At 42.9% G+C, this 25,411-nt stretch overlaps 2 protein-coding genes across 14 annotated transcripts in view; one reads left to right on the top strand and one right to left on the bottom strand.

Annotated features, from left to right (window-relative positions):
* The window catches only part of ZNF407 (zinc finger protein 407), a 537,200-nt gene extending 517,089 nt beyond the window's left edge, over window positions 1-20,111 (bottom strand). For all 12 annotated transcript variants that reach the window (XM_055080461.1, XM_028480250.1, XM_055080463.1 and 9 more), the window contains exon 1: window positions 20,056-20,111. The gene's annotated coding sequence lies outside the window, so the exon portion shown is untranslated. The remainder of the gene's footprint in view (window positions 1-20,055) is intronic.
* LOC114484378 (uncharacterized) lies at window positions 18,996-24,887 on the top strand. Of its 2 annotated transcripts, none has more exons than XM_028480254.1 (2): window positions 18,996-19,846; window positions 24,802-24,876. In XM_028480254.1, exons 1-2 carry the CDS (start codon window positions 19,209-19,211, stop codon window positions 24,815-24,817), a joined length of 654 nt encoding a protein of 217 aa, XP_028336055.1. In that variant the 5' UTR covers window positions 18,996-19,208; the 3' UTR covers window positions 24,818-24,876. The 2 variants fall into 2 exon arrangements, 1 of the variants encoding a protein (XP_028336055.1); XR_003677206.1 differs by lacking the exon at window positions 18,996-19,846 and adding an exon at window positions 21,071-21,155 and having other exon boundaries at window positions 24,802-24,887.
* Window positions 24,888-25,411: the final 524 nt, after the last annotated feature.

Below are 25,411 nucleotides of genomic sequence, written 5' to 3'. Positions count from 1 at the left end.
ATCTCCTCCTCTTCCGACATCACTGTGGCCCGCGGCTACACAACATTCACTACGGACACTAGCAGGTGCACATGCACAGAACACACAAACACCAACCCACGGAAGACCCACACACGTACATCTATTCAGAGTCAATGCTCTATAGATGGCATGTGACTCATACATTTTTGGAGACAAATGAATGACTACATTAATATGCAGAAGCAAAATAATGAGGCTCTTCATTATCTTCTGTATAATGGCTCCAAAAATTCTAAAACAAAAGGAGAAAATGTTTCCACATTTGTTATTTCCCAATTGACTTTTGAAATTAATGAAATAACTCAACATCTCATTATACCAAGAAAGAACAACCAACATTCAACAAATATATATACTGAGTTGCCTAGAAAATGAAAGGAACTATAATGATACAAACACATCATCTGCCCTCAGCAGGCTCATATTCTATTAGGAGTCATGTGACATATATGAAAAGGAACTCTAATACAAGGCCACATATGATCACGTGTGTGATATAAACTAAGAACTACAGCAGCATAAATGAGCAAGGGACCATACTGCCAAGTAGACTATTTGGCTAAAAGAGCAGAAATATCATTTGAGCTAAACCCCAGGACACTAAAACTGTTTTTTTCTTTTGTTGAGGGGGCAGGTAGGAACAGTTAAACATTTCAAGTAGAAAAAAGGGATTAGCAAAGCCACAAAGCACACCCAATGAGCATGTGAGACTGTCAGCAGTGCAGACAGCTACAGCCCTGGCTTTCTACTGCAGGGCAACTTAAAACCCAGGCAGATGACCAACACCACATCATAGGAGGCTCCGAATTAAGAACTGGGACTTATTCAGTAGTGTCAGTGGGGAGTCACCAAAACACAGCACTGCTTCAGGAAGCTTCATTTTTCAGTATGCAGCACATATCATGGGTAGAGAAAGTCTAGAGGCAGAAAGAGCACATTTTAATAGTTCAAGTTATAAGGCCTGAACTAGAATGACATCAGTAAGCAGGAGTGCAAGGTGATTTAGTAAGTATCTAAAGTGATCTAGAGGGGATTCCACAGAAATGAGGAACCTTTATATATATATTTTTTAAAGAAAAACCTTCATCAGAAAGCTTATTAGGTTATTATAGCAGAATTCAAAAATCACCCAACTGGGAAAGTTCAAGGACTCTTTTCTGGAGGCATATTTAATTCATTCACTCAACATTTATGGAAAGCCTACCATGTACCAGAAAGCACCTTTAATTCTCTGTGAACAAAGCAAAACAGCAGAACAGGCATGGGACTCACTGTCAACCCTCTAAGTAAGTAAGGCAAAATCCCTGTTCTTTCTGAAAGTCCTGGTACTTGTACCCATTGAGAAGCCAGTGAGTCTCCGATTTCTTCCCACAGCAAGGTTTCAAAATTCAGAAGACTTAGTAGGTATTTAGACTAAAATAATGAGATATATTATTAAACCAAATCTTCTTAAAGCACACGGTTCCTACACAAATTCATCGATTACCATTCAACACACATCCTCACTGTGCCAAAGAGTTTCAAATATGCAATTCCATTTATAGTTTCTACTCTCATCCAAATTCTCAACTAGTAGTTGTTCCTCAACTAAAAATAAATAAATAAATAAGTTTTATATAGTGATCTTCAATTTTACCTATAAAAAATTATTAGCTCACCAAGAAAATGTCCCAAAAGAAAGTCCCTGCTCTAACTGAAATAGTCTCTGCTACAGTTTAAAAAGAAAAAAAAAAAAAGTGCAAGAAAGAAATCAAAACATGCATATACTTTTTAAGAACAATAATAAGAACCTAGAAAAATGGTACAGATGAACCGGTTTGCAGGGCAGAAGTTGAGACACAGATGTAGAGGACAAACGTATGGACACCAAGGGGGAAAGCGGCGGGAGGGGGGTGGTGGTGGTGGTGTGATGAACTGGGAGATTGGGACTGACATGTAGACACTGATGTGTGTAAAGCTGATGACTAATAAGGACCTGCTGTATAAAAAAATAAATAAAATAAAATTCAAAAATTATAAAAAAAAAGAACAATAATAAAACAAATCAATAGCAGCATTCTGATGACACCTGGTGGCCATTTCTCACAGGAAGTTTTTTTCAGCATTTTTAAGGAAGTATTGCAGGAACTAGTAGAGAAACATACCAGCTATTCGACCATTTCATATGCTAACCTTACTGTGGGCAGCACGGATGAAATTTTCCTCTTTCGTTCCACCTCTCAGTCAGGGCATCTCGCCTTCGTGTCTCTCTTCACCCCGTTCCTCTTTCGTGCTGAGTGTACGTAAGCGAGGCTGAGTTCTGTCTCTCACACAGGCAGGGACAGGCTCGCCAGGAGTAGGACGAGGCCACCCACACGGGAGACCAGCTCTCCCCTCCTGCACCCCAGGCCAGCTCGCCCTCATCCCTCCGAGACTGACCCAAATTCCTGATGCAAACGCTGTGAAGCTGGCACGCATTGGCACCAGGCCAAGAGTGTGTGGCAGGGCAGGTGTGCACACACAGGCATATACAGAAACTCCCCATGGTCTTCGTCCTTGCCCTTTGGGCCTGGGAGGTCAAGGTAGGGCAGGTAAAACGCCCTACGAGCCTATTATGATGTGCAGTAGCGACAGCTGAGACGAGAAATAAAGGGAAATTAGCGGACTACTCAGATCTCTTTCTTAACCTACCATTTCAACTGGACTTTTTATTGAGAATATGTCTCTTACCATTATACTATCACTAATTTAATACAGTACCACCACATCCCTATGGAGAGGCTGCTAATGAGAAACTCTGAAGCATCAGTTGTCGTGGTTACAAACACCAAGTGCATAACATAAGGGTAATTAAAAGGGTACTTTACTTTATGTAATCCTCCTCTCACCAAACTCTCCCATCAGAAGCATCAATACCTAACAGAGACCACAAAACAAAGCATCTGATCCTACCCAAAAAGAAAAAACACTTTTCTATGAAAATGCTCACAAGTTGAATAATTTCTTCCATGACAAAAGAGTATAATTTAACACCCTAAACCCGTTTACTAGAGAACACTGGAGGCAATTCACCACAAATGGATGCGTCACGTAGTTGTGGTCTACTTGCAATGAGGCTGGCCCATGAATACCTGGGTCCACTAAACCCACCTCCTCGCCGTGCCGAGAGCTGGCTGCAATGCTCTCCTCAGCTGTGTGTGTAAACCTGTGCGTCTCCCCTCCCAGGAAAATGCCTGTGGTGGTTCAAAATGAGTCCACAGAATTCTCTGGCGCTCCTGGTAAAGGGTGGGGCTAGCCCTCACCTTGGTGTGGGCTGGCCTGACGGCCTGCCTAGAAGGGACAGAAATAGCAGGAGTGAGCGTGCTCCACCATGCTTCGGGCCTGCCCCCTTCCCTTGCCTCACCTTGTCTGGGGAAGCGGGAGGGCACCCCTGCAGCCTACGAGGGGGGCTCCAGGAGGTGGCAAGGGACTGAAGCTTCACTACCAAGAGCCAGAGGAACTCTGCCGACAGGGACGAGGGAGCAGCTCCTCCAGCCCCAGGCGAGCCTTCAGGCACTTCAGGGACGCAAGAGACCTGGCGCACAGCCACCCAGGTGAGCCCACTCCCAAATCCCTGACCACAGAACCTAGCTTGAAGCCCCATGTTTTGACGTAATTTGTTATATAGCACTGGACTACTAATATAATGCCCGTTCTCTCCCTTTACACCTTGTCAGGAACAGACCGGCTCAAGTTCACCCCTCCTTTATATGTAGTTTATACATAATTTCCTTTCCTATATGCTCCAACCTTTAACAGGAATCTTCTGTACTAGCAAAAGAGTATTAAGCTACACAGGAGGAGGTCAATAAATGGTAAGTGAAGTATACTCCGAAACGCATATCAAGGGCAGAATTCCTATCAAACTTCCGTTAAGATTTTAGAACTTAAGAAACTGACATTTACATTGATGCCTCTCCCACTACCAACTGATACAGCTTACAGTGAAAAAGTGGTGTAATAAAATCAAGAGTTATTAAAGAGATGAGGTGGAATTTTAAATTTAGATTTGTATGGAATAAAAGTCTTAATATTTCTGAAAGACCTGCTCATTTTGGAGGAGGCTTTTCCTTCTTATAGGCCCCCAGATTCAATGATAGCAAGCGACCTGCCTCAGAGCTAACGGTAGCCATGAGATCCTTTCCAGCTAGAGTCGGGTTGGTAGCAGCCTACAACCTAACATTCCCCAAACCTGAGGAGGCGGCCCATGCAGTAAACCCATGGACAGCCACACGTCATCGGGGCTGAACAGGCCGCAATCCTGGCCCCCAGACTGCGTAACTCCCACACCTTCCCCGAGCAGGAGGCATCCAAGCTCAGGTGATGTAGGGGCCTCCGGCCACAGGACCTGTACCTGGTTAAGCTTCACCTCCAAAGCATCTCACGTGCCATGTCCAGCTTAATCCTAAAAAGAACCTTCCCCAGCCAGTCCAAGGACGCACTGAAGACAAGCAGGCTAGAACTATGTGCTCCTAAGCCCAAATGGTCAGAGTAAAGTAAAACTATCAGATGGAGAAAAAAAAGTTCTCACTCAAGTCAGAATAGAATATTGTTTCTATTCCAGGGGTACCCATGGTCTATTTCAAATATCCAATTTGATTCTGTGTGCAAGTTAAAAATTAGAATATTTCTTTACTGCCTAAGTGAGAGCTAAAACAATCACGAAAAAGTCATACTAAAAGGGATCAAACCATGGTAACCATAACAGAATAAGTAGGTCATCATCCCTTCATCAAAGATTGCCACCTTTCCAACACTACTTGTGAAGATGTATTAATACCAATAAAAAAATCACAGGACAAAAATAAACTGTAAAGTTAGCTCAGCCTTCTTACCTGGCTATTTCTTTTTTTAAAATCTTCCTACACTTCAAGTACTATTTTCCAAATACGTTAATTGATCCTGTAATAAAGTTAATTTTATTACTATCTTATATCAACCATCTCTGACAAATGCACCTTTTGTGGTATTTAATATATCTCCTTTCAAAAAGTATTTTTAAAATCAATGTTTTGCTAGTATTTCTAATTGTTTTGATTTTTTTTTAAGAAAGGAAATTCTTACTGGAATAGAAAAATAATAAAAGGGATGAAGATTCTATGAGTAAAGCAGAAAATGAAAAAATTCAATGCCATTGAAAGCAGACACATAGGATCGTTTGTATCTCATGCCATGTGAAAAGGTGGTTTTATTATCAGTGTAACTAATCACAATGAAACCATCTCTTACAACTAAAGACATTACAATGAATTTTCTTTACAGCTACAGAGAAATGGGATTTGCTGTTTCACATCAAATAGAACAGGCTGTATAAATTCTTCTTTCTATTTATTGTAAAACATAATTTCATCTATAAAATCAGTCATGAAATATTAAAACTGAAACAACAGAATTTATATCCTTTACTTAATTTAAACAGTCTATTCACTAAAAGGGGCGGGGGAGGAGGTACATGTGATAGAGCCCCTGCTTTCTCATTAAGTGTTTCCATTAGACCCTTTATTTTCAAGAATTTATAATGCAGTCATAAAAAAAAAGCATTCCATAATAAAAGTTAGTATACTTTCCTTAAATTTTCCTTTCATCTTTTTCAAAAGGCAAGAAAATGAAGCACAAAGCACACGAATGCTGAGGAAGGGAAGAGAACAAGGAGAAAAAAATTAAAGAAACACAATGTATTTACACTGAAAATGTTCAACACTAGTGAAAAGGAATATTAATGTACAAGTAAGGAGGCCCAGCTATTCCAACAATACACTGCAGGACACATGGCAAACAGTTAACTTTTCTGAGCCTCTGTTTCCTCATTTGCAAAGTGAGAGAGAAGGACTAAGATTTCTAAATTCCATGAGAAAATCCCTCACTGACAATAAAAAAAATGTTGAACACTCAACCAGGAGAAGAAAGAATGGATCTCTTTTTCATTCCAGCAGGAATAATACGAAGAAAAAGGCTATTTCCAAAACGTAAAAATGGAGGAAAAATAACAAAAAAACAGCTAAAGACACGTTCCACACTGTTCTTGCTTAAACAGATTCCTCAGGTCCACTGAAGAGATGGATTAATACTATGGCTAATCAAAGAACGGCAAGGAAAATAGACTAAAACTACTAATTTTGGAAGAAATCTGGAAAATGTCGATAAGCTAACACATGATATAAAACTATCAAGCCTCAAGATTTCTGGAATATAAATTATTACGTATCAAAGATATGAGTGTTAAGAAAGTATACTTAGAAAAGAGAAAACTTCAGTATTAAATTTTAAAAATGGATATAGTTCTAACCAAGTCCAATTATCTAATAAGGTTAATACTTTTTATTTTCCTCTGGGTGATGAAATTATAGGTAATTTTTTCTTCTTCTTCCTGGCTTTTTCCTATACTCTTTCCTAGATATACTACTTTGGGGGGGAGGAAACTCAGGGGGAAGCTTAAAAAAAGTCTCTGCACATGGTAAGTAATGGAAAATGATAGCTCCTCTCAAGAAGGGAAGAGCAAGCCCTCAGGTAGAAATACATTTTATGATTGTGGTTCTAAGACTAAACTGAGAATCAAAATCTTACAAATAAAAGTAAATTTAAGGGGTGACTTGTAAAAGAGCTGTTTGGGGTCTAATTTTGGTCAAACACCCAGGGACACCAAAAAATATCCCTACGGCCATCGGACCGCCCACTAAACTCAAGAGAGGAGGAGGACCAATAACAAGCACAGCTGGCACCCACAGCTCGGCCTCCGATACCTCCTCACTAAACAGAACCCGGCTCCTCAAGGAATGGCAGATTCTAGGCGGGGGGCAGGGTCAGTACACCATGAGCCTGGAGCATCTTATCATGTCACGAAGTGGGGAGAAATGCTTTTAGAAAATGTTGGGACAAAGACACAGGAGTCAGCTTGAAGAGGTGCCTACTGACTAAATCTGGGACAACATGAGCGCCACAGTCGTTAGTGCCAGTAAACCATTAAAAGCAGGTATGAAGAAGTCCATATTGATGGCTGGGAGAGAGGGAGAGAGACAGAGAGACTGATCAGACAGACAAATGGATGGGCTGACAGGGCAAAGGTTACAGCAGAATGCTGAGGGCCAACTGGTAAATGTGGAGGGAGTGAGGGGATAGAAAATCATACTGACAGAGACTGTATCGGGCAAGAACTATCAATGGATGCCAATTCTATGGGGGGATTTTGATGTGCAAAATGTTTGAATGGCATTAAACCATCTCCCTACACACTGCTTATTTGCTGCAAGGGAAGAAAAAAAACTTAGTAATTATACGGTGGATAACTCAGCTACTCCTTGCCAGGGGTGATCAAATTAACATCCTCAATGAAGGCGGACAAGGGATGCCTGCAGATGTAACACCCTGAGGAGGACAGGACACCTGTGCATCACTGCAGTTGAGAATGCCGAACCTGCAGCTAATTAAGAGGAAACAGCACACAACACAGAGTGAGGAATGTTTTATTTGAAGACAAAAAAAAAATGTGGGGAGGACTGCATTCATCACAAATGTCAATGTCATAAAAGACAAAGACAGACTATGGAAATGTTCCAGATTAAAGGAGGCTAAGGAGACATGACAACTAAACGTGCTATGTGTTCTCAGACTGGATCCTATGGTGGCAGGAAAATGTGCCACTAAGGGCATGCTAGGTCAGCTGACCAAAAGTACTGTGATGGTTAACTGTATGTGTGAGGCTAAGGCATGCACAGACAGCCGGTAAAATATTATTTCCGGGTCCATCTGTGAGGCTGTTTCCGGAAGGGATAAGCATTTGAATGGTAAACTGAATAAAAAATATCCTCCCTCACCAGTGTGGGTGGGCAACACCCAATTTGTTGAGGGCCTGAGTAGAACAAGACGGTGGAGAGGTGGAGGAAGGTCAAATTCGCTGTTTGCCCTTGAGTTGGGACGTCCACTTTCTCCTGCCCTCAGACATTAGCATTCCCGGTTTTTGAGCCATCAAACTCAGACTGAATTATATCACCAGCTTTCCTGTTCCTCGAGCCTGCAGAAAGAAGAATGTGGGACTTCTAGGCCTCCATATCCGCATTAGCCAACTCCTATAAAAAAATCTCCTCTTATATATGTGTATACATCCTATTGATTCTCTAGAGAATCCTGACTGATACAGATTTTGATACTGAGAGTGGTTCTAGAGGAACAGGATTTTCCCTTGCATTGGAACTGAGGTTTCTGGAATTGGCTCTCTAATGTGATTAGGTTTAAGGATGTTAATGACTACTTCCAGTAGCAAAGAGAGTGCTGATAACAGTCTATAGTGTGAATAGGAAAACACTGTACCCAGAGTCCCCCTAGACATAGCTGGTCTGCTAGTTTCCAGGTGACTGCATTTACTTCTACTAGAATGTTATGGGGAGTTCCCTGGTGGTCCAGCAGTTAGGATTTGGCAGTTTCACTGCCCTGGCCCGGGTTCAATCCCTGGGTGGGGAACTGAGATCCCGCAAGCCGCTCAGCGTGACAATCAATCAATCAATTAATCAATACGAATGTTATGGATTAAGCACTGAAGACACTAAAATAGTATTCATCACGTGAACAGTATTTCCCAAGTATGACAGAAATACACTACTGGCCTTTAAAATAAAGTAATGTACCACAAGGAAGGACTTTTAAATAAGTGTGTATTATTAGCACGAATATTAGGGGAAAAAAAATAACATACCAACCTATGACTCCACATACATTACTTTTTATGACAAGGCTAAATTTAAAAAATAAAAAGTGAGGTAAAATACTGTGGAGTAAAATATAGCAAAAACAATGAAGGAGTAAATAAATGACTGAAGTGTGGAAAACTCTACATTCATACCTTATTTATTTACTAATTTTTTGTATAAATTCTAAGAAGTCAATAAAAATAGATAAGAATTCTCAGCTCTAAATTCGTCTGTAAATAAGAGTGTTCTGAAAATCCCTCCCTTCCCCATGGCAGGCAACCCTTCATAGCTGGCATCACAAGTCTTCACTTATTAATTTTCACACGAGTACTGGCTGCCTCAGATTATACCTTTAAGAAAACACTGCGGGGCTTCCCTGGTGGCGCAGTGGTTGAGAGTCCGCCTGCCGATGTAGGGGACACGGGTTCGTGCCCCGGTCCGGGAGGATCCCACGTGCCGCGGAGCGGCTGGACCCGTGAGCCATGGCCGCTGAGCCCGCGCGTCCGGAGCCTGTGCTCCGCAACGGGAGAGGCCACAACAGTGAGAGGCCCGCGTACCGCAAAAAAAAAAAAAGAAAACACTGCGGCCTAATAAAATGTCCTAACTGTAACATTACGCTTCTGCAGTCTGAGGAATAGATAAGAGAATTATATATGTGGAGAAGAAAAACTGCAGAATACTAATTTTCTACATATTCATAAACTGCCTTTCCTTCAGATGTGGGTACAGTGGCTAGAATCACCCTAACAAGAAGTTAATGCCCTAATTCCATAACTGCTATAATAAGTGGACTTGAAAATGGCTCAAACACAAGCTCCTATCTCACTCCTGTAAACTCCCAAGGCAGGTGTTCCAGGTCTGCAGGCAGTCGGCTCCCAGCTGATGCAGAAATCCTGGCTCTTTCCAACTTGATGCTCTGACTCAGAGCTTCCTCATTCTCTGCATCCAGCTGACAGAAGACGAAAGCAAGCATGAAAGAGGCAGGGCATTTGCTTCTTTAGAAGCCTTGGCTCAAAAGTGGCACCTACCACTTCCACTCATTCCTGCTTCACTGCAAGGAAATCTGAAAAATGTCACCTAGAGTTGTGCAACCGTCCCTTGTGGACAGGAAGAACTGATTTAGGTGGACAGCTAGCCAGCTCTGCCACACACCAATCCAAAAATTATCACACTACTTGTCATTCCACCATTAATGAAGGCTTTTAATCTTTACAAGACTTCCCAAGACCTGTTTTGAGAAATGCAACTGCCCCTGGAAGAGCATACTAAGAGCTACTACTTCCACATTTGTAAAACAAGGGAATTATAGACAATATCAGTCATTTGACAAATTTAGCTAATCATCAAAACATGAATCCCTTGGACCTACACGTGGACAGATTCCGATTAAGAAAGTCTGCGGTGGGGACGAAAGCCTGTAGCTCTAAAGAGCCCCCTGTTTGATTCTGATGAGCCAGATTTGGGACTCACTGCATAAAAGTCCCTCCTAACGTCAAAAAAAGACAATATATGCTTAACATACATTTACCAGACAGAGATGAGGTGCAGGGGAGGAGAGGGAAAAAAGGGGGAGGAAGAAAGGTGAATCAGGAAGGAGAAAAATGTACTGCACTAAACAGGGCCATCACACCAGATTCCAAACTCATTTGCCTACATAACCACTGGTCACACAACAGTATTCTGAATGTGACTTTCAGCAAACACTGTCTCAATCTACCACCCTGAAACCCTAGGGTTTTAAACACTACCCCTACAGGAAACCAGATTATGGACCCTGAAGATTCTTAATGAAAATCATTTGATCTCATTTTCTGAAAGACTATAATTTCTACTACCACTCTTTGAATGATCTAAATTTTCTAGGCTATTTTTAAACGTACATTACCCCTTAGTTTAAATTCTAACAGTTTTATAATTTTATGCACTCATATAACTGTGATTCCCCATTCTATAATAAGTGATCCAGTAATTATATATCAAATTTTGATCCCTAATTCACAATAATTCACAAATGAACTGTACCCTTGGAAAGAAGTGGTTTGTTGCTTGTTCTAGGTTTAAAACACAAAGTTTCCATTATATTTAGTAACTGACAAGCAAGCTAGGCTTTGGTTACATTGTATGATGTAACCTGGTACTACTCCAACTGTGTTAAGCAATGTCTTTTCCCAAGGAGGCTTCTTATTACCTTACTTGTTTTTATTTAAAACTATTTTGTTTTTTAGTAAAAAGTACAGCATATAAGAGAAAACAAAAGTATGAACATCAAACACTGAGAACTAAGACTGAGATTATCTAGCTCTAGCAAAATACAGCTGAAACTAGAAGAGATGAAGTACCTAAAAACCCATCTGAAGAAGCCTACTTTCTACACTTGCCCATCAGGGATCTGCGACAAGCACTATATGTGTCTGAAATGCAGACATCCTGCTATGGAAGGACTCTCACGGGCTGTCAACTTCTTAAGTGAGGGGCTGGCTCTGTTAGAAAGTATGACATTACATAATTACAAATGCCTGACAGTTCTGCTTTAGACAAATTTAGCACTCCGAATATCAAACAAAAATAGTACAACTATTTGGTTCCATAGGATGTGTAACTTGACTTAGGGCTTCTATAACCATCTTTTTATTTTTCCTATACTTGCTCATTTCAAGAAGCGACTGTCATACCACGATGGCTTAAAAAGGTTTACGGCATAAGTAATGTTTATTTAAAAATAGTCCTCATAATATGGGATATATACGATACTCCAAAAAATTTTATCAAAGGCTAAGAAAAAAAAAATTGGCAAAGGTGGATTTCCCAAAAGTGCCCTTTTTAGTAACCGAAGCAAAGAAGTATGATTTCTTAAATCTTATGGCATGATACTACCACTTCCTAATGAACTGGAAGATGCAATCCTTAGAACTAACAACAAAACACAATTACTTTTTCTGCTTTCCAGACTTGCCATTTACTAGAATAATAAAGTCATGTACACTGGTTTAAAAACAAACCTAGCAAAATCATGTAACTTGGAAAATGGGGGTGAATACACCCTTCACCAGTCCTGCTCTCTACTCCCATTCCTACTTTTTTTTTTTTTTTTTTTGCGGTACGTGGGCCTCTCACTGTTGTGGCTTCTCCCGTTGCGGAGCACAGGCTCCGGACGCGCAGGCTCAGCGGCCGTGGCTCGCGGGCCCAGCCGCTCCGCGGCACGTGGGATCTTCCCGGACCGGGGCACGAACCCGTGTCCCCTACATCGGCAGGCGGACTCTCAACCACTGCGCCACCAGGGAAGCCCCCCGTTCCTACTTTGACTTTGCCTTTTTTTTTCTGTAACTCACAACACTCTGGGACACAACTCTGCTTTGTCTACGACTGTCTTCCTCCGACCTTCTCTGACAGAGTCAGAGACTTCCTCCACCTCTGCCCCCTGTGTGCCCACAGGACCTCCTGCTTCTAAATGCCTCTGTGACACGGGGCGGTAGTGATCTGACCCCCCCCACCCCAGGTTCACTGGGTGGCTCAGTCCTCAGCTAATGAGTGTAAACTCAACTCAGAGTGTGCCTGCACAGTGAGCGCTCAGCAAGTGTTAACACTCCTTACCCTCGAAACCAGTCTTCTCCCTGATATCTCTACTCCGGAGAGGGCTGTTACATCACAGTCCAACAAGAATGTATCTTGACCACCGTCACCCCCATCATTATTTTTTTCATACAAACTGAATAGTCCCTGTGTAGACGGACACTGCAAAAAGGAAAGTTTGTTTTTAAAATATTTGGTAGATATAAAAATAATTTTAATGTGTACAAAGATATTAAGCATAATATAACAAAAATCTGAGTACAGATCACAGTTCAAGAAAATTAAATTCTTGTCCCTCTTGGTGTGCCTATCACCCTCCCTCTTGTTACAGAGCTACCCATTAACTTGTATTTTCTGTTTATAATTTACCTATTTTCTTTACTACTTTGCCATACCTGTATTCCTAACAATACGCAATTCTGTTTTGCACGTTTCTAAATTAAAAAAGGAGAAGGGAAAAATACTAGATGCATTCTTCTGCAAGTAGCTTTTTTCCCTCAAGTTACTGTCCCTGACACTTATCCTTGGTGATGCATGTGACTGAAGTCCATTGGGTTTCACGACTGCACAGTACTTCCCTACAGGAATATGGTACAATTTATTCATTCTCCTGTGATGGGCATGGCTTCCAAGGTTTGTCTTTTACAAACAGTGCAAAGGTGCGCATTCCTGTACAGGTCCCCAGTCATTCATGGACCCGAGTTTCTCTGGGGCAGTGGTTTGCCCATTTTAGCATGCATCAAATCACCTGGAGGCCTTGCTAAAACAGAAAGCTGGCCCATCCCCAAAGTTTCTGATTCAGTAGGTCGAGGGTGGGTCCCCAAAATGTGCGTTTCTAACAACTTCCCAGGAGATGACGGGAACACAGCGCAGAAGCGACACTCTAGGATAAAGAGTGGAATTACTGGGTCAAAGGGTACACGCCTCTTTAACTTTACTAGTTAATTCCAAAGTTATTGTACCAATTTACACTCCCTCTTAGCATTCACTAGAATGCTTCCTACCCTCCTGAAAAGCAGATATTGTCAGATTTTTACACTGTTGCCAAATTAGCGTGTATGAAACTATACCATGTTGGTCCTAATTTGCAGTTCTCTAATTAGTGATGAAGTTAGCATCTCTGCATTCACGTTTCCTCTTCTGTGAAATGCCTATTCAGGTCCTTTGCCCATTTGTCTATTGTTCTCATAGATTTGCAGTTGTTCACCTTTCTGGACACTAAACTTTTATCAGTAATATGTACTAAAAGATCTATTCTCACTTGTGACTTGTCTGTTCACTTTCTTGACGGTTTCTTTCAATAAACAAAAGTTGTCAATATCAAGGTTGTCAAACACATCAATCCTTTCTTTTATGGTTTGCACCTTCTATAATTTAAGAGCCTTTTCCCTCTAACAGAGTAATACAACTATTGCCCTACATTGTCTTCTAAAAGTTTCATAGTTTTCCCTTCTATATATAAGCCTTTAATTGACCTGTAGTTGATTTTGGTGAATGATGTGAATTAGAAATGTATCCCACTGCTAAGAAGTTTCCTGTTTGGTAAGGGCCACAGATACAGCCAACAATAACTATACACAATAAGTGCCCCAAGTGAAATATTGGTTAGATGTTAATCACTGTTTTATTGAGGTTTATTCTGCTCTCTCATTGAGGAAAACAAAAAACTGGAAATTTTCAACATGAAAACTTCGAAAGTTTTAGCAAATTAGTCAGAATATGATCCCCACTCACCACACTCCAAGAAGCATCTTTTAAAATACCAAAAAAATGTTGGCTTATTCTTAAAAAAAAAAAAAAGCATTGGGGAAAGTGTGGGAAAATGTGCATTCTCAATAGTACTGGTTAGGATATAAACCTATACAACCTTTCAAGAGGGTAATTTTACAATTTATGTATCAGAAACCTTAAAGTGTGTATCTTCTTTGAGCTATCAGTGACTCTTTACAGAATTTACCTTAAAGAAATAACCAGACAAAACATGTGTTTAAGGATATGCACCAAGGAACTCTTTACACTAGAAAAAACTGCGAACAACCTAGTATCCAGCAACGAGGTACCGGTTAAAGATGAAGCCGCCATGGCACATCCATAGACTGGAATACTGTGCAGATTACAGAGCTGTACTGACAGGGGGAAATGGTCACAGTATGCCGGTAGCTTACAAAAACACTTAACAAGATGCACATACAACATTCATTTACTCATAAATACTTATTGAGTGCCTCTATGTGCTAGGTACCAAGCACGTTACTGAGTAAACAGAAAGAGGGATCTGTCCCCTGCCTGCAAGGAGCTTACAGGCACTGGGAGGAGACAAACCAGGTATGTATCTTCCAACTGACTCAGGTTGGGATATTAAGGCACAGGCATTTCAGAAATAGAGATAATTTATATGTGTAATATAGCCAGCAATTCCATTAGCAAGGAAAACACGTGCCCCAGCTCCATGGGCTAGCAAGCGGGTAAGCAGTGGGGATACCAGGAGCAACTGCCTCGTGATGAACGGAAGTGCATCCATCTTCTAAATGCTCCAGGGAGAATTCTTAAGAAATGCAGCACAATTATGGAAAGTCGTTCACTGGAAGACACATGTGAGACAGTCACAGAACCAAAGCAAAACAATTCGGACAAAAAGCTTCCACTGTTGCCAATTCAAGATGAATACTGCCCGAGATCAAGTACAAGTTCTTGAGCAAATAACTGTTCTTCCAGCAGTGAAACCTCTACCCTTTCCAGCTATGTTTGAGTCTAACAAATAGTACTGAAGCCTCCCAAGATAAGAAGTATTCCACAGTTAGGGTCAGGTTCAAAGGATTCTGACATTAGATGTTCACTTATTTTAAACTTTTGCACCAAAATCAGGCAAATTAGGAGGGTCATTAATTAGAAAATGTTTAATCTTAGAGCACAGAAAGATGTCAGACACCACCTCAACCAAGAGGTCAAAGTTAACATTCACCACTGATAAAATGTATCTACATCACGTGCATTCCAATACAAGGCACTGAGGGCAAACTTCACCGCTGTGGTATTCTTGCCAAAAATGCCTAACCCTCAATTTAATCCTGAAAGAACATGACACAAATTCAAACCCACTAACATTCTACAAAATAACTGACCAGTACTCCTCAGAAGTATCAAGGTCATGGAATATAAACCTAAAAGGAACTGTCACAGGTTGGAAAAGACTACAGAGGCATGATAACTAAATGCGATGTGGGATACTGGATTGGATGCTGAACCAGAAAAAGGACATCAGTGGTGAAACTCAAATCAAGTTTTAGATTAACTGCATCAACTGCCCAGTTTTGGTAACTGCACTACGGTTACATAACGTGTTAACAAAGAGACCTGGTTAGAAGATATATAGAACTCTCTGGACTATTTTTGAAATTTTTTTGTAATTCCAAAATCATTTCAAAGTAAAAAGTTTTTAAAAATCATTTACGGCTTCCCTGGTGGCGCAGTGGTTGAGAGTCCGCCTGCCGACGCAGGGGACGCGGGTTCGTGCCCCGGTCCGGGAGGATCCCACGTGCCACGGAGCGGCTGGGCCCGTGAGCCATGGCCGCTGAGCCTGCGCGTCCGGAGCCTGTGCTCCGCAACGGGAGAGGCCACAACAGTGAGAGGCCCGCGTACCGCCAAAAAAAAAAATCATTTAAGATGCAAGATACAAAGGTATGGGGATCGTTCATTAACTCTAACATAAAAATATGCTAGCTACCTCCTCCAATAACTATGCTTAAAAAAAAATTCAAACTAATTGCAACTAAGGCGTAAACTGGAATAAATGGCAATTATTCAATAAAAGCCCATGACTGGGATCATCTAGAGAGCAGGGTAACTGTCCAGTTAAATGACCTACCTTACCTTCCCCCTTACTCTTTTCAAATTTAATTCAACTTACATTTCTTCAATATCTATTACAGGCATGTAATCTGTGCTTGGGCCTGATAAGATTTTGATATGTAAGAAAACATTTTAGTACACAAAACAACACAGAAAAGCATAGAAAAACAAAGCTGGAAGTAACTTTTTACTCCCATACAACCTAGCAATCAACCTGGACACCCTTTTCAGTGTGAATGTTGGTAAGACTGGGGGCTCTCACAGCTCATGTGTAGCCCCTTCAATAGTAAGTGGCTCTGACCACTAGAATTGTCTCCAAAAATGACCCTTGAATATACCAAAATGACTCTGAGAAATACTCCATTTCTAGTTCTTTTTTATTTTTCATCTAATCATATGTTGTATATGCATTACGGTTTGTGATACAAAATTTAAAAATTTGATTCTCTGAGTACCAGGGAAAAGGTTAGGCGGGGGGGTTCCCTGGTGGCGCAGTGGTTGCGCGTCCGCCTGCCGATGCAGGGGAACAGGGTTCGCGCCCCGGTCTGGGAGGATCCCACGTGCCGCGGAGCGGCTGGGCCCGTGAGCCATGGCCGCGGAGCCTGCGCGTCCGGAGCCTGGTGCTCCGCAACGGGAGAGGCCACAACAGAGGGAGGCCCGCATACCACAAAAAAAAAAAAAAAAAAAAAAAGTTAGGCGGGTAAAACCTGCGGAGGTTTACTTACTCTCCTCTTACGAGAGATCAAAGGCAACATCACGTGAGGCCAGGGTTCCCGAAGTGTGGCCTCAGAGCCAGCAGCTTCAACATCACCCAGGCACCTGTCAGGAGTGCAAATTCCCAGTTCCAGCACAGACCTGCTGAATCAGAGCCCATGGGTGATGCCCAGAATCTGTGTTTTCACAAGCCTCCAGGTGACTCTGACGCACCTTAAATTTGAGAACTACTGATGCTTCAAAGAGCAGAAAGACTAGCCTATAAATCAGGGGGCCTGATTCTGATCCTTGTTCTGCCACTAATTTCTAGGACATGTTTGTCACTTCGCTTCTGGGGGGCTCAGCCCCCTCATCAGACAATGAGAGAATGAAAATAGATCACTGCCACAGTCCTTATGCCCTCTAAAATGGGACAACTCTATGAGGCCTAAAAGTGAAAAGAGCACCACAGCATTTCACATATTTCTCTTTCATCAACAATTAAAATTTCTCCCTTTCATCAACTGGTCTCTGCATCATATTTCTTATTATTTTGAATAAAACTGTGTTAACTTTGCTTTAGTGAAAGCCATATAAACTCTAATTTTACAGTTTCCTATTTAGTTCTGTATCAAGTCTATTTTGGAGGAATTCCACATAATAACAAAACTTCCAAGAAACTTACGCTACAGACTGAATTATAATTCCCGCCCCCAGCCCCCATCCCAAATTCATATGTTGAAACCCTACTCCCCAATGTGACAGTATTTAGAGATGGGGCCTCTGGAAGGTAGGTTTACCTGAGGTCATGAGGGTGAGGCCCCCAAGATGGGATCAGTGTCCTTGCAAGAGGAAGAGAGACCAGAGTTCTCTCGCTCTCTGCCATGTGACAACAGAGCAAGAAGGGAAGATTCCCTCAGCAGGAATCGGCACCTTGATCTTGGACTTCTCAACCTCCGGAACTGTGATAAATAAATGTTTGCTGTTTCAGCTACCCAGGCTATGGTATTTTTTTATAGCAGCAAGAGCTAAGACACTCAAATGTCCCCTCTGGTGTGGGGATCTAACACGCCCAGTTACAGTGCAGAACTGTGCTCCATGACCTCTCATAATGACTCTGATTGAACCACAGGAAGTATTTACAAGCAAGAAAATCAAAGAATTTTTAAATGTATAGATCTAGATATTTCCATTACTACACAGCTTTCATTTATCCTCCTGTTCATGGATTTATAAACTGGGATGCTTCCTGCAACCTGTGATACCTGTGAAACAAATCTCTTCTTAGAGGGGCTGTGAGAGAAGAAGGTGAATCAAATAAAAGAGTCTGTTTTATAAAAGAGAGTTCTCCTCTAATAAAACAAACCTAATCAGAATGAATGTTGGGGAAAATGTCCCATCAATCAAGTGAATACCCATTAACCCTTAAGATCTCCACTCAAATATATCCTGCAAGCTCTCACCACTCCTTCCCCAGCAGTGATCATTTCCTCCGTGCTCCCGTATCTCCATTTCAGCACTTGGCAAAAGGCATTACGTTTGTTTATGTATCTGTCTCCTCCAACGGACCTTGAAATCATCTAGGGCAATATGTTACTCTCTCCTGCACTAAAATGGTGTCTGGCATGAAGCAGGAAACAGTGATTATTAAGTAGAGCCACTTTGCTTTGTTATTCACCGGTGGAACTCTGTCCTATCTTGCAGCTTTCGTGTAAATCTTAAATTATTCCAAATTAACAGGTTTTTTTTTAAAAAGGCACCAATAGCAACTGCGCTATCAGCAATCATCACAACTGTCTTACACATCGTGTAAGAAGACATTAGCTACTACAGAGCCTTGCCTTAGCAGGTTTTGTTTGTTTCTTCGTTGCGGCACTAGGGATCATTCGTTGCAGCATGCCAGCTTCTTAGTTGCGGCATGCATGCGGGATCTAGTTCCCGGACCAGGGATCGAACCCGGGGTCCCCTGCATTGGGAGCGCAGAGTCTTACCCACTGGACCACCAGGGAAGTCCCCGCCTTAGTGTTTTCCAGACGTGACACTAGGAGTTAGTAATTTCACATGTAGCACACTTGAAGAAGAATGAATAACAAACATTTGAGATTTAAATCCGGACGTTAACTTTGGTCAAGTTATTTAATCTGGGTCTCAGTTGGTGGAAAGGGGTTAATTCCTGCTCTACAAGACTGCTGTGCTAAATAAAGTATACAGAGTATATATCAAATGAGCTCTCCTAATGATGTTCTAGTCGATAATCAGCGCCCTTCCCTGTACGGTGTTCCAGCTGGACTAACACCTCACCGCAGAACAGGTGCACACTGTAATTAGTTCTACGAGCACGAGCTGTAACGTTACACCTCAGTCACCATTAGGGCTATGGTTACCTATAAAATAAAGAAATCCTACTCGTGTGTCCCTGGATGCCAACCCTGCCAAGATATCCCACTCCAGAATTCCCCCTTGAAAATAAACAAGCTATTCCCACGCAGCCGACAGGGGTCAGCCGTTCCTGCCACCCGCCTCCACCAGACTGGTCCCCAGAAAGCGGACAAGCACACACGGGACGTGCCCGCTAGCTGCAAAGAGGAGTACCCGCTACTGCAAAAAGTGGTGTGCGGCAGCCTGGGGTCTCCGTCCAGGGCGGAGCGGCTGAACCCGAGCGGCCAGGACCCTCCCTTCCAGTCGTGCCGCTCTCGGGCACTAGCGCTCCAGAACGTTGCCCGCCCGCCCGGCGTCCTTAACGGAAGCCGACGCTGGTGGCAGCGGCGCGGCTCCGGGAGACCGGGAGGGGGCGGGCGGGCAGCCGGAGGAAACCGACACGCGGCAGCTCGGCGTGTGCGTGTCACTCGGGGGAAGCCTGGCGGTGAGAAGCGCCCGACCGCGGGCAGGGGCGCGCGGGATCGCCGCCTCCGCCCTGACAGCCGGGCCCGTGTGAGTCGGGCCGCGGGGCGAGCAGCGGCTGGCGGCGCGGAGTCCGTGCGGCCGCGAGACCGCGCGGGCGGCGGGTGTGTCGGGTGAGTCTGGGCGGCGTCGGGAGGGACCGGCGAGCGGGGAGGGGCGGAGGCGGGGGGAAGGGGGGAGGAGGAAGAGCGAAGGGCCCTGGCGGGGCCCCCGGCGCCCAGCCGCCCGGGCCCAGGCCCTCAAGCCACCGCCCCCAGGCCCCGCGCTGACGCTGGACGGTCCCCGCCTCCAAACCCCCCGCCCCGGCCAGAGAATAACTTACCTGTTTGCCGACGGAATCGCTCCTGCTCGCCCCTCTGACTGACTCCTCCGGCTCACCGTCTTCCCTCTGGGAGGAAGGGGAGGGACTTCCTGTCTCTCCGCTGAGCGACTTCCGGCGGTCCTCAGGACGACTCCTTCGTGGACTGCGCGCCGGACACAATGACCAAAAACCAGGATCCTGGAACTGGATTAGTAAAACCCACATCGAGTTCCCTTGTTCTGTCTAGACTGGCCGGGGCACCTATGTGCCTCTTGGTTTTTTTTGTCTGCCAGCTCTCGCCGGAAGTTGCTAGGAGATGGAACCGGAAGTCCCGCCCCTCCCCGAGAGAGGAAAAACGGAAAGCCGAAGAAGTCAATCTAAAAAAGGGAGAGGCGTCCTGCTGGAAGGCTGGCGGTGTCTGCGCCGGAGGGCCAAGTGGGGTTTGCGGAGAGTCCCCAGGCGGATTCCTCTGGACAGTCCGCCCCTTCCGTGCCCCATACCTCCTCACCCCACCCCGTCCCCCGCCCGTCCGCCGTAGAGGACCTCGAGGGCGGCGCGGGGCGAGCGGCCGCTGCCCTGGGCCTTCCGGGGCCCGAACGGTGCCCGGCGCTTCTAGGCGCCCGTCTATGGGGACACGGTTTCTCTGCTGGGCCAGGCGCGTGCGCAACCCCAGATGTTGAGGACAATCTTGTCGGTGGACTCCAAGAAAGGATCCTCGGAGTCACGGGCCGCAGGGAGCCACGAGCCGAGTTCCGATACTAAAGGGGAGGCAGAGCAGCCGAGTGTGGTGGTCGGCCAGTTGGCAATAAAAGCCGAAAACGCCCTAGGTGTTTAAAAAGCCCCCGCCGGACCGTTTTTATAACGGTAGCGACGCAGCGCAAGAATTGTTAGGAAGAAAGTAAGGCACGACCGAGGCGTGGTCGTCCCCGCCGCCGCCTGCCCCTCATGCGGGAGCATCCGCGGACCTGAAGCTCAGAGCCCTTCTCCGGAAACTCGAGATCCAGGAAGGAAGACCGCGGCTTGCAAAGTGCTTTGACGGACACCTATATAGAGATGAGCGGCGACGTCGTACTGGCGATCAGCTTGAGACACCGCTTGCTCAGCAGTTTTGACTTTATCTTGTAGGTATAGGGAAAGCTCTTAAATAATTGGATTTGTATAATTTTAGGTAAACGGAGTTTTTAAAGGATGGCCCTATAATAATGATGGTGGGCTTTCTAAACCAAACCCATCTCTCAAGGCCAGTTCCAGCTCAACGCTATTTAAGTCAGAATATTCAGGTGATAATCACGTTTGAAATACTGGTTTACAGAGTACTTTTCATAGACATTATCTGGTCAAATTTTTACCGTAATCCGCATGAATTCTCATGTCCGTCACCCACAACAGGAAGTTGTAATTTAGAAGAGTCAAATAACTGTTCCAAGATCACACAGCTAGTAAAGGTGGAACTCCCTTTTCAAACTCCAGAGTCAACCTTTTCCAGTCCACCGTGCATCTTTTAATGAATAGCTAGTTCAAGAGTGTTAGTCTTGGATGAGAAGGTGATGAATTTCTCAACACTTAAGAGTAGCTGACACCGTTTTCCATGTTGAAGAGGCATTCTGTTGATTTGTAGGAGATTGATCTTGCTACCTTTCTTACCCTGGGAACTGAGTTAACATTTCATCTTCCTTCTTTGAGCAGCAAAATAAAATCTGAGTTTATTTTTCAGTTCCCCACCATGCAGTATTTTTAGAGTAAAGTTCCCGTCTTTCCTCATTCTATTAATATAAATAGAAGAGGTTCTAAAATTTCTAAGCCACGGTAATAGTGTCTAATACTGTTACTCTCATTAAAACATTTAAAAGACTGTGTTCCATTAGATAATACTAACAGCGGTGATAGCTGTGGTTTATTAAGCACCTACTACGTGTCATGCAATGCTCAAGAGAATCCAAGAATATAGGAAAAATTTGTTTTTCTGTATCTTATTAGGAAAATTTATATATAATATATATGTATATCCTTTATATATATATTTTTTATATACATATATATAAAATAAAGCTCCTTTGGAGCTTCTTTAAGACACGTTTGCCAAAGATGATGTCTTTCCATTACTTCTGGCCTCCATTTTTTCCTGATGAGCAGAGGTCATTCAGATGTTTTTCTCCCTTTTATGTTTCCCTATATGTAATTTGTCATTTTTCTCAGGCTACTTGCAAAATTTTCTCTGGATTTTTGGCTTTCAGCAATCTGATTGTGATGTGCCTAGGCATGATTTTCTTCATATTTATACTATTTGGGGTTTTCTGAACTTTGAACACCTGTAAATGTATGTATTTCACCAAGTTTGGAAAATTTGGGACCATTATTTCTCCAAATACTGTTACTTTTCACCATTCTCTCTTTTTCTTTTGAATTTCAATTAAATATATATTACACCTCTTGATATTATACATAACTGACTGAGGCTCTGTCCTTTTTTGTTTTGGTTTCATTCTTTTTTTTCTCTCAGACCTTCAGATTGGATTTTTATTGATCTATTCTCTGTGTTCCCTGATTCTTTCTTCTGTCATCTCCAATCATCTGTTAAAAACAGCTAGTGATTTTTTTGTTCTTAATTCAGATATTGTATCTTTTAGTTCTAAAATTTCTATTTTGTTCTGTCTTACCATTTCTGTTTCTCTGCTGAGATTCCCTATTGGTTCATTTACTAAAGGCATATTTTCCACTGTGTCTTTGAGCAAAGTTATAATAGCTGCTTTGACATATTGTCTGCTAATTCCAGCGTATGAATCATCTTGGGGTTAGTCTTCATTAATTTGCTCTTTTGATTGTGAGTCATGTTTCCCTTTTTCCTAAATGCCCAGTAATTTTGGTTGTATCCCTAGATATTTGAGTAATATAATGTAGAGACTCTGAATTCACTTCTGTTCTTCTGAAGAGGTTGGTTGTTGTCGTTACTGTTTTAACAGGCAGTTGTTCTGGCTGTACTCCTACTCCTTAACTTTGTCTCTCCTGTCATGGTAGCAGCTGAAGTCACATTCAGTCCCCTCAGCCTTAGCCAAGAGGCTTTCGTCCGCCTCACACAGGCATGGGTCAGAGGTCATCCAGAGACTTAGGCAGAGCGTACAGAATGTGCTGCTTCCCCTCTGTGACTGTCCTTTCCTGAACCTCTTCCCCTCACTCTGTACTGATGTAGGAGCCCTGAAGTCTGCCTTCCAGTTTTTCAAGTGGGGTTTTAAATAAAATTTAGACAGCTGCCTTTATTTGCCTATAACTTTTTAAACTTTGAAAGGAAGCATTGGTCATTTTTGGTGACTAACCATTCTTGATGACTCATTCACTTTAACAGTGTCATTTAAAGTTCTAATTTCCTTTAAGTTAACATTTTCTGCCACTACACTCACATGCCTACCTACAATAACAATGAGAGTAGGCTAGGAACACTTAACCACCCACGGTAGAATTTTAAATCTAAGTTCTCTTTGAATGCTGTTTTGGTGAATTTCAATGTGGGAGGTGAGATGATGTAAAACTTTATATTTTCTGTTATAGTCAAAGGCATAATTTCTCTGACATCTTTTTTCATTCTCAATAAGAAATTACACTAGAATAATTTTTAAAATAAAATTTTCCCACGTAGTGACAATTTTTTTCTCTTCAATCTACCTAGTCGAAGAAAGCTCAGAAGCATTTATTTACTTATCATAACTGTTAAGAAATTATAGTCATTAATCCGTTCTCTTCCACATCATGCTGGAAAGAAAAAGAACACATTGCTTCAGAAAATCTGTATTTCTGGCTTTGTACTTCATCGACTGATTGAACCTTTGGACAGCTGAACAAAGAACACCCCCAAGCCAGCCTTGGCCTCCCAGAGCTTGCTTCCCAAAGAGGAAAGTTGTTTTGATATAGTAAAGAGGGAGATTATCTTTCTTACCAGCTAAGTGGCCTGCAATATAGAATGCAGATGTTACAGAGCTGGTCAGTGGAAGAACAGAAATGATATGTGCAGGTATTAGGCCTTGGTTTAAGTTTGCTGCTTGTCATGAACAGCAGTGGTATTACAGATAGATAATATAATTATGCTAGATTTAACCATAGGTACATTTCCACTGAAACAAATATTTTATTTCATCTTACATAATCAAGTCCGCAACTCATTATTTAACTGTTTATCTATTACATGTTCAGTTAGTATTCAAACTTGAATTGAAACATAAAATTTAAAAATAATAGCTAGATGGCATTGAATACATATAACACTAGATATTTTAAATAGTATAGTATTTAAAAATCATTTGGACCTATCATAAAATGGTATTTGTCTGGGGGCTTGTTTTTTAAGTGAGAGTAACTTATCAGTAGAAGTGAGAAGCCAAATACAACTGTATTATTCGTGAGCTTCCTTCTTACTCCGTGTCTAAGAAACTTACTGAGCACATATTATGGGCCAGGCACTATGCTCAGCACAACGTCTCCTCAGCTCAGCTGGCTGTCACCCTGCAGGAACCGCAGATCGGTGTTACCCAGTCTTCTGACTGCTCAAGAGAAATCATTTGGGTGAGGTCTGCTGATCTTGAGATGCTGGCATCCAATTCAGAAGTGCTTAGAACAACGTCAAGGCCACGTGAAACGCACTGAAGGCAGCCGTGTGGGGCTCACGGCTGCTGGTTTGTGGCCCCTGTGCAGACAACAGGTGCTGCCTGGGAGGATACACAGGCGCTGTTATCAGTCGATGGCACCTCAGCATGACTTGTTTCATGTGCTTTTTCCCAGTGCTAGCTGCTCCTAAGACAGTTTCAACTAGGAACGACGTGAGGCAAAGAGCATAAAGATAGAAGTCCAGGCCAGGGAAAGCCGAAAAATGCAGCTGCGGAACCAAGAGGAGGATTTTAGCGTGCAATATTGAGCACCTACTGTGTGCAGCGCACTTCACTGGACCCTGAAGTACAGAGATGAGTTGGAAATGGAAGACAAAGAGATTGGAGATAGAGAAAATTTAAAAATTTTACCTGGCCTCCTGGCCAATAACCGGGTAGATTTCTATCGCCCGTATGTGTGTAACCACCCTGAAAATACTTCCCTTCTGACTGCAGATCACAGCAGAACCCAGGTAGGCACCTGGCTTGGGGCCGGGTAGAAAACCCAGATGGACCTGGGAGAGCTGGGGACACTCATCGTGACCCCTAGAGGCAGAAAACCATGGCTCTGCACCCAGACATTCCAAGGTTGGGATCTCCTAGACTCAGTGACCTCAGCCTTTGTCCTGCCTTTCTTGCCTGGTGGTAGCTGAATAATTAACCAGACGTTGCAGGTCTCAGAGATTCAGCAGGAACGTAGATCAGTGAACGAGTAATCTTATAATTTATCTGCTTGGTAAAACTGA

Source organism: Physeter macrocephalus, chromosome 19 (assembly GCF_002837175.3).
Source record: "Physeter macrocephalus isolate SW-GA chromosome 19, ASM283717v5, whole genome shotgun sequence".
Classification (NCBI taxonomy): Eukaryota; Metazoa; Chordata; class Mammalia; order Artiodactyla; family Physeteridae; genus Physeter; species Physeter macrocephalus.
Note: the sequence above shows the minus strand (reverse complement) of the source record. Positions and strands in the feature narration are given on the sequence as shown.

Excerpts from the sequence above, each read along its gene's own strand:
- LOC114484378 (XM_028480254.1), top strand. The coding sequence starts at position 19,209 with ATGGTTACCTATAAAATAAAGAAATCCTACTCGTGTGTCCCTGGATGC.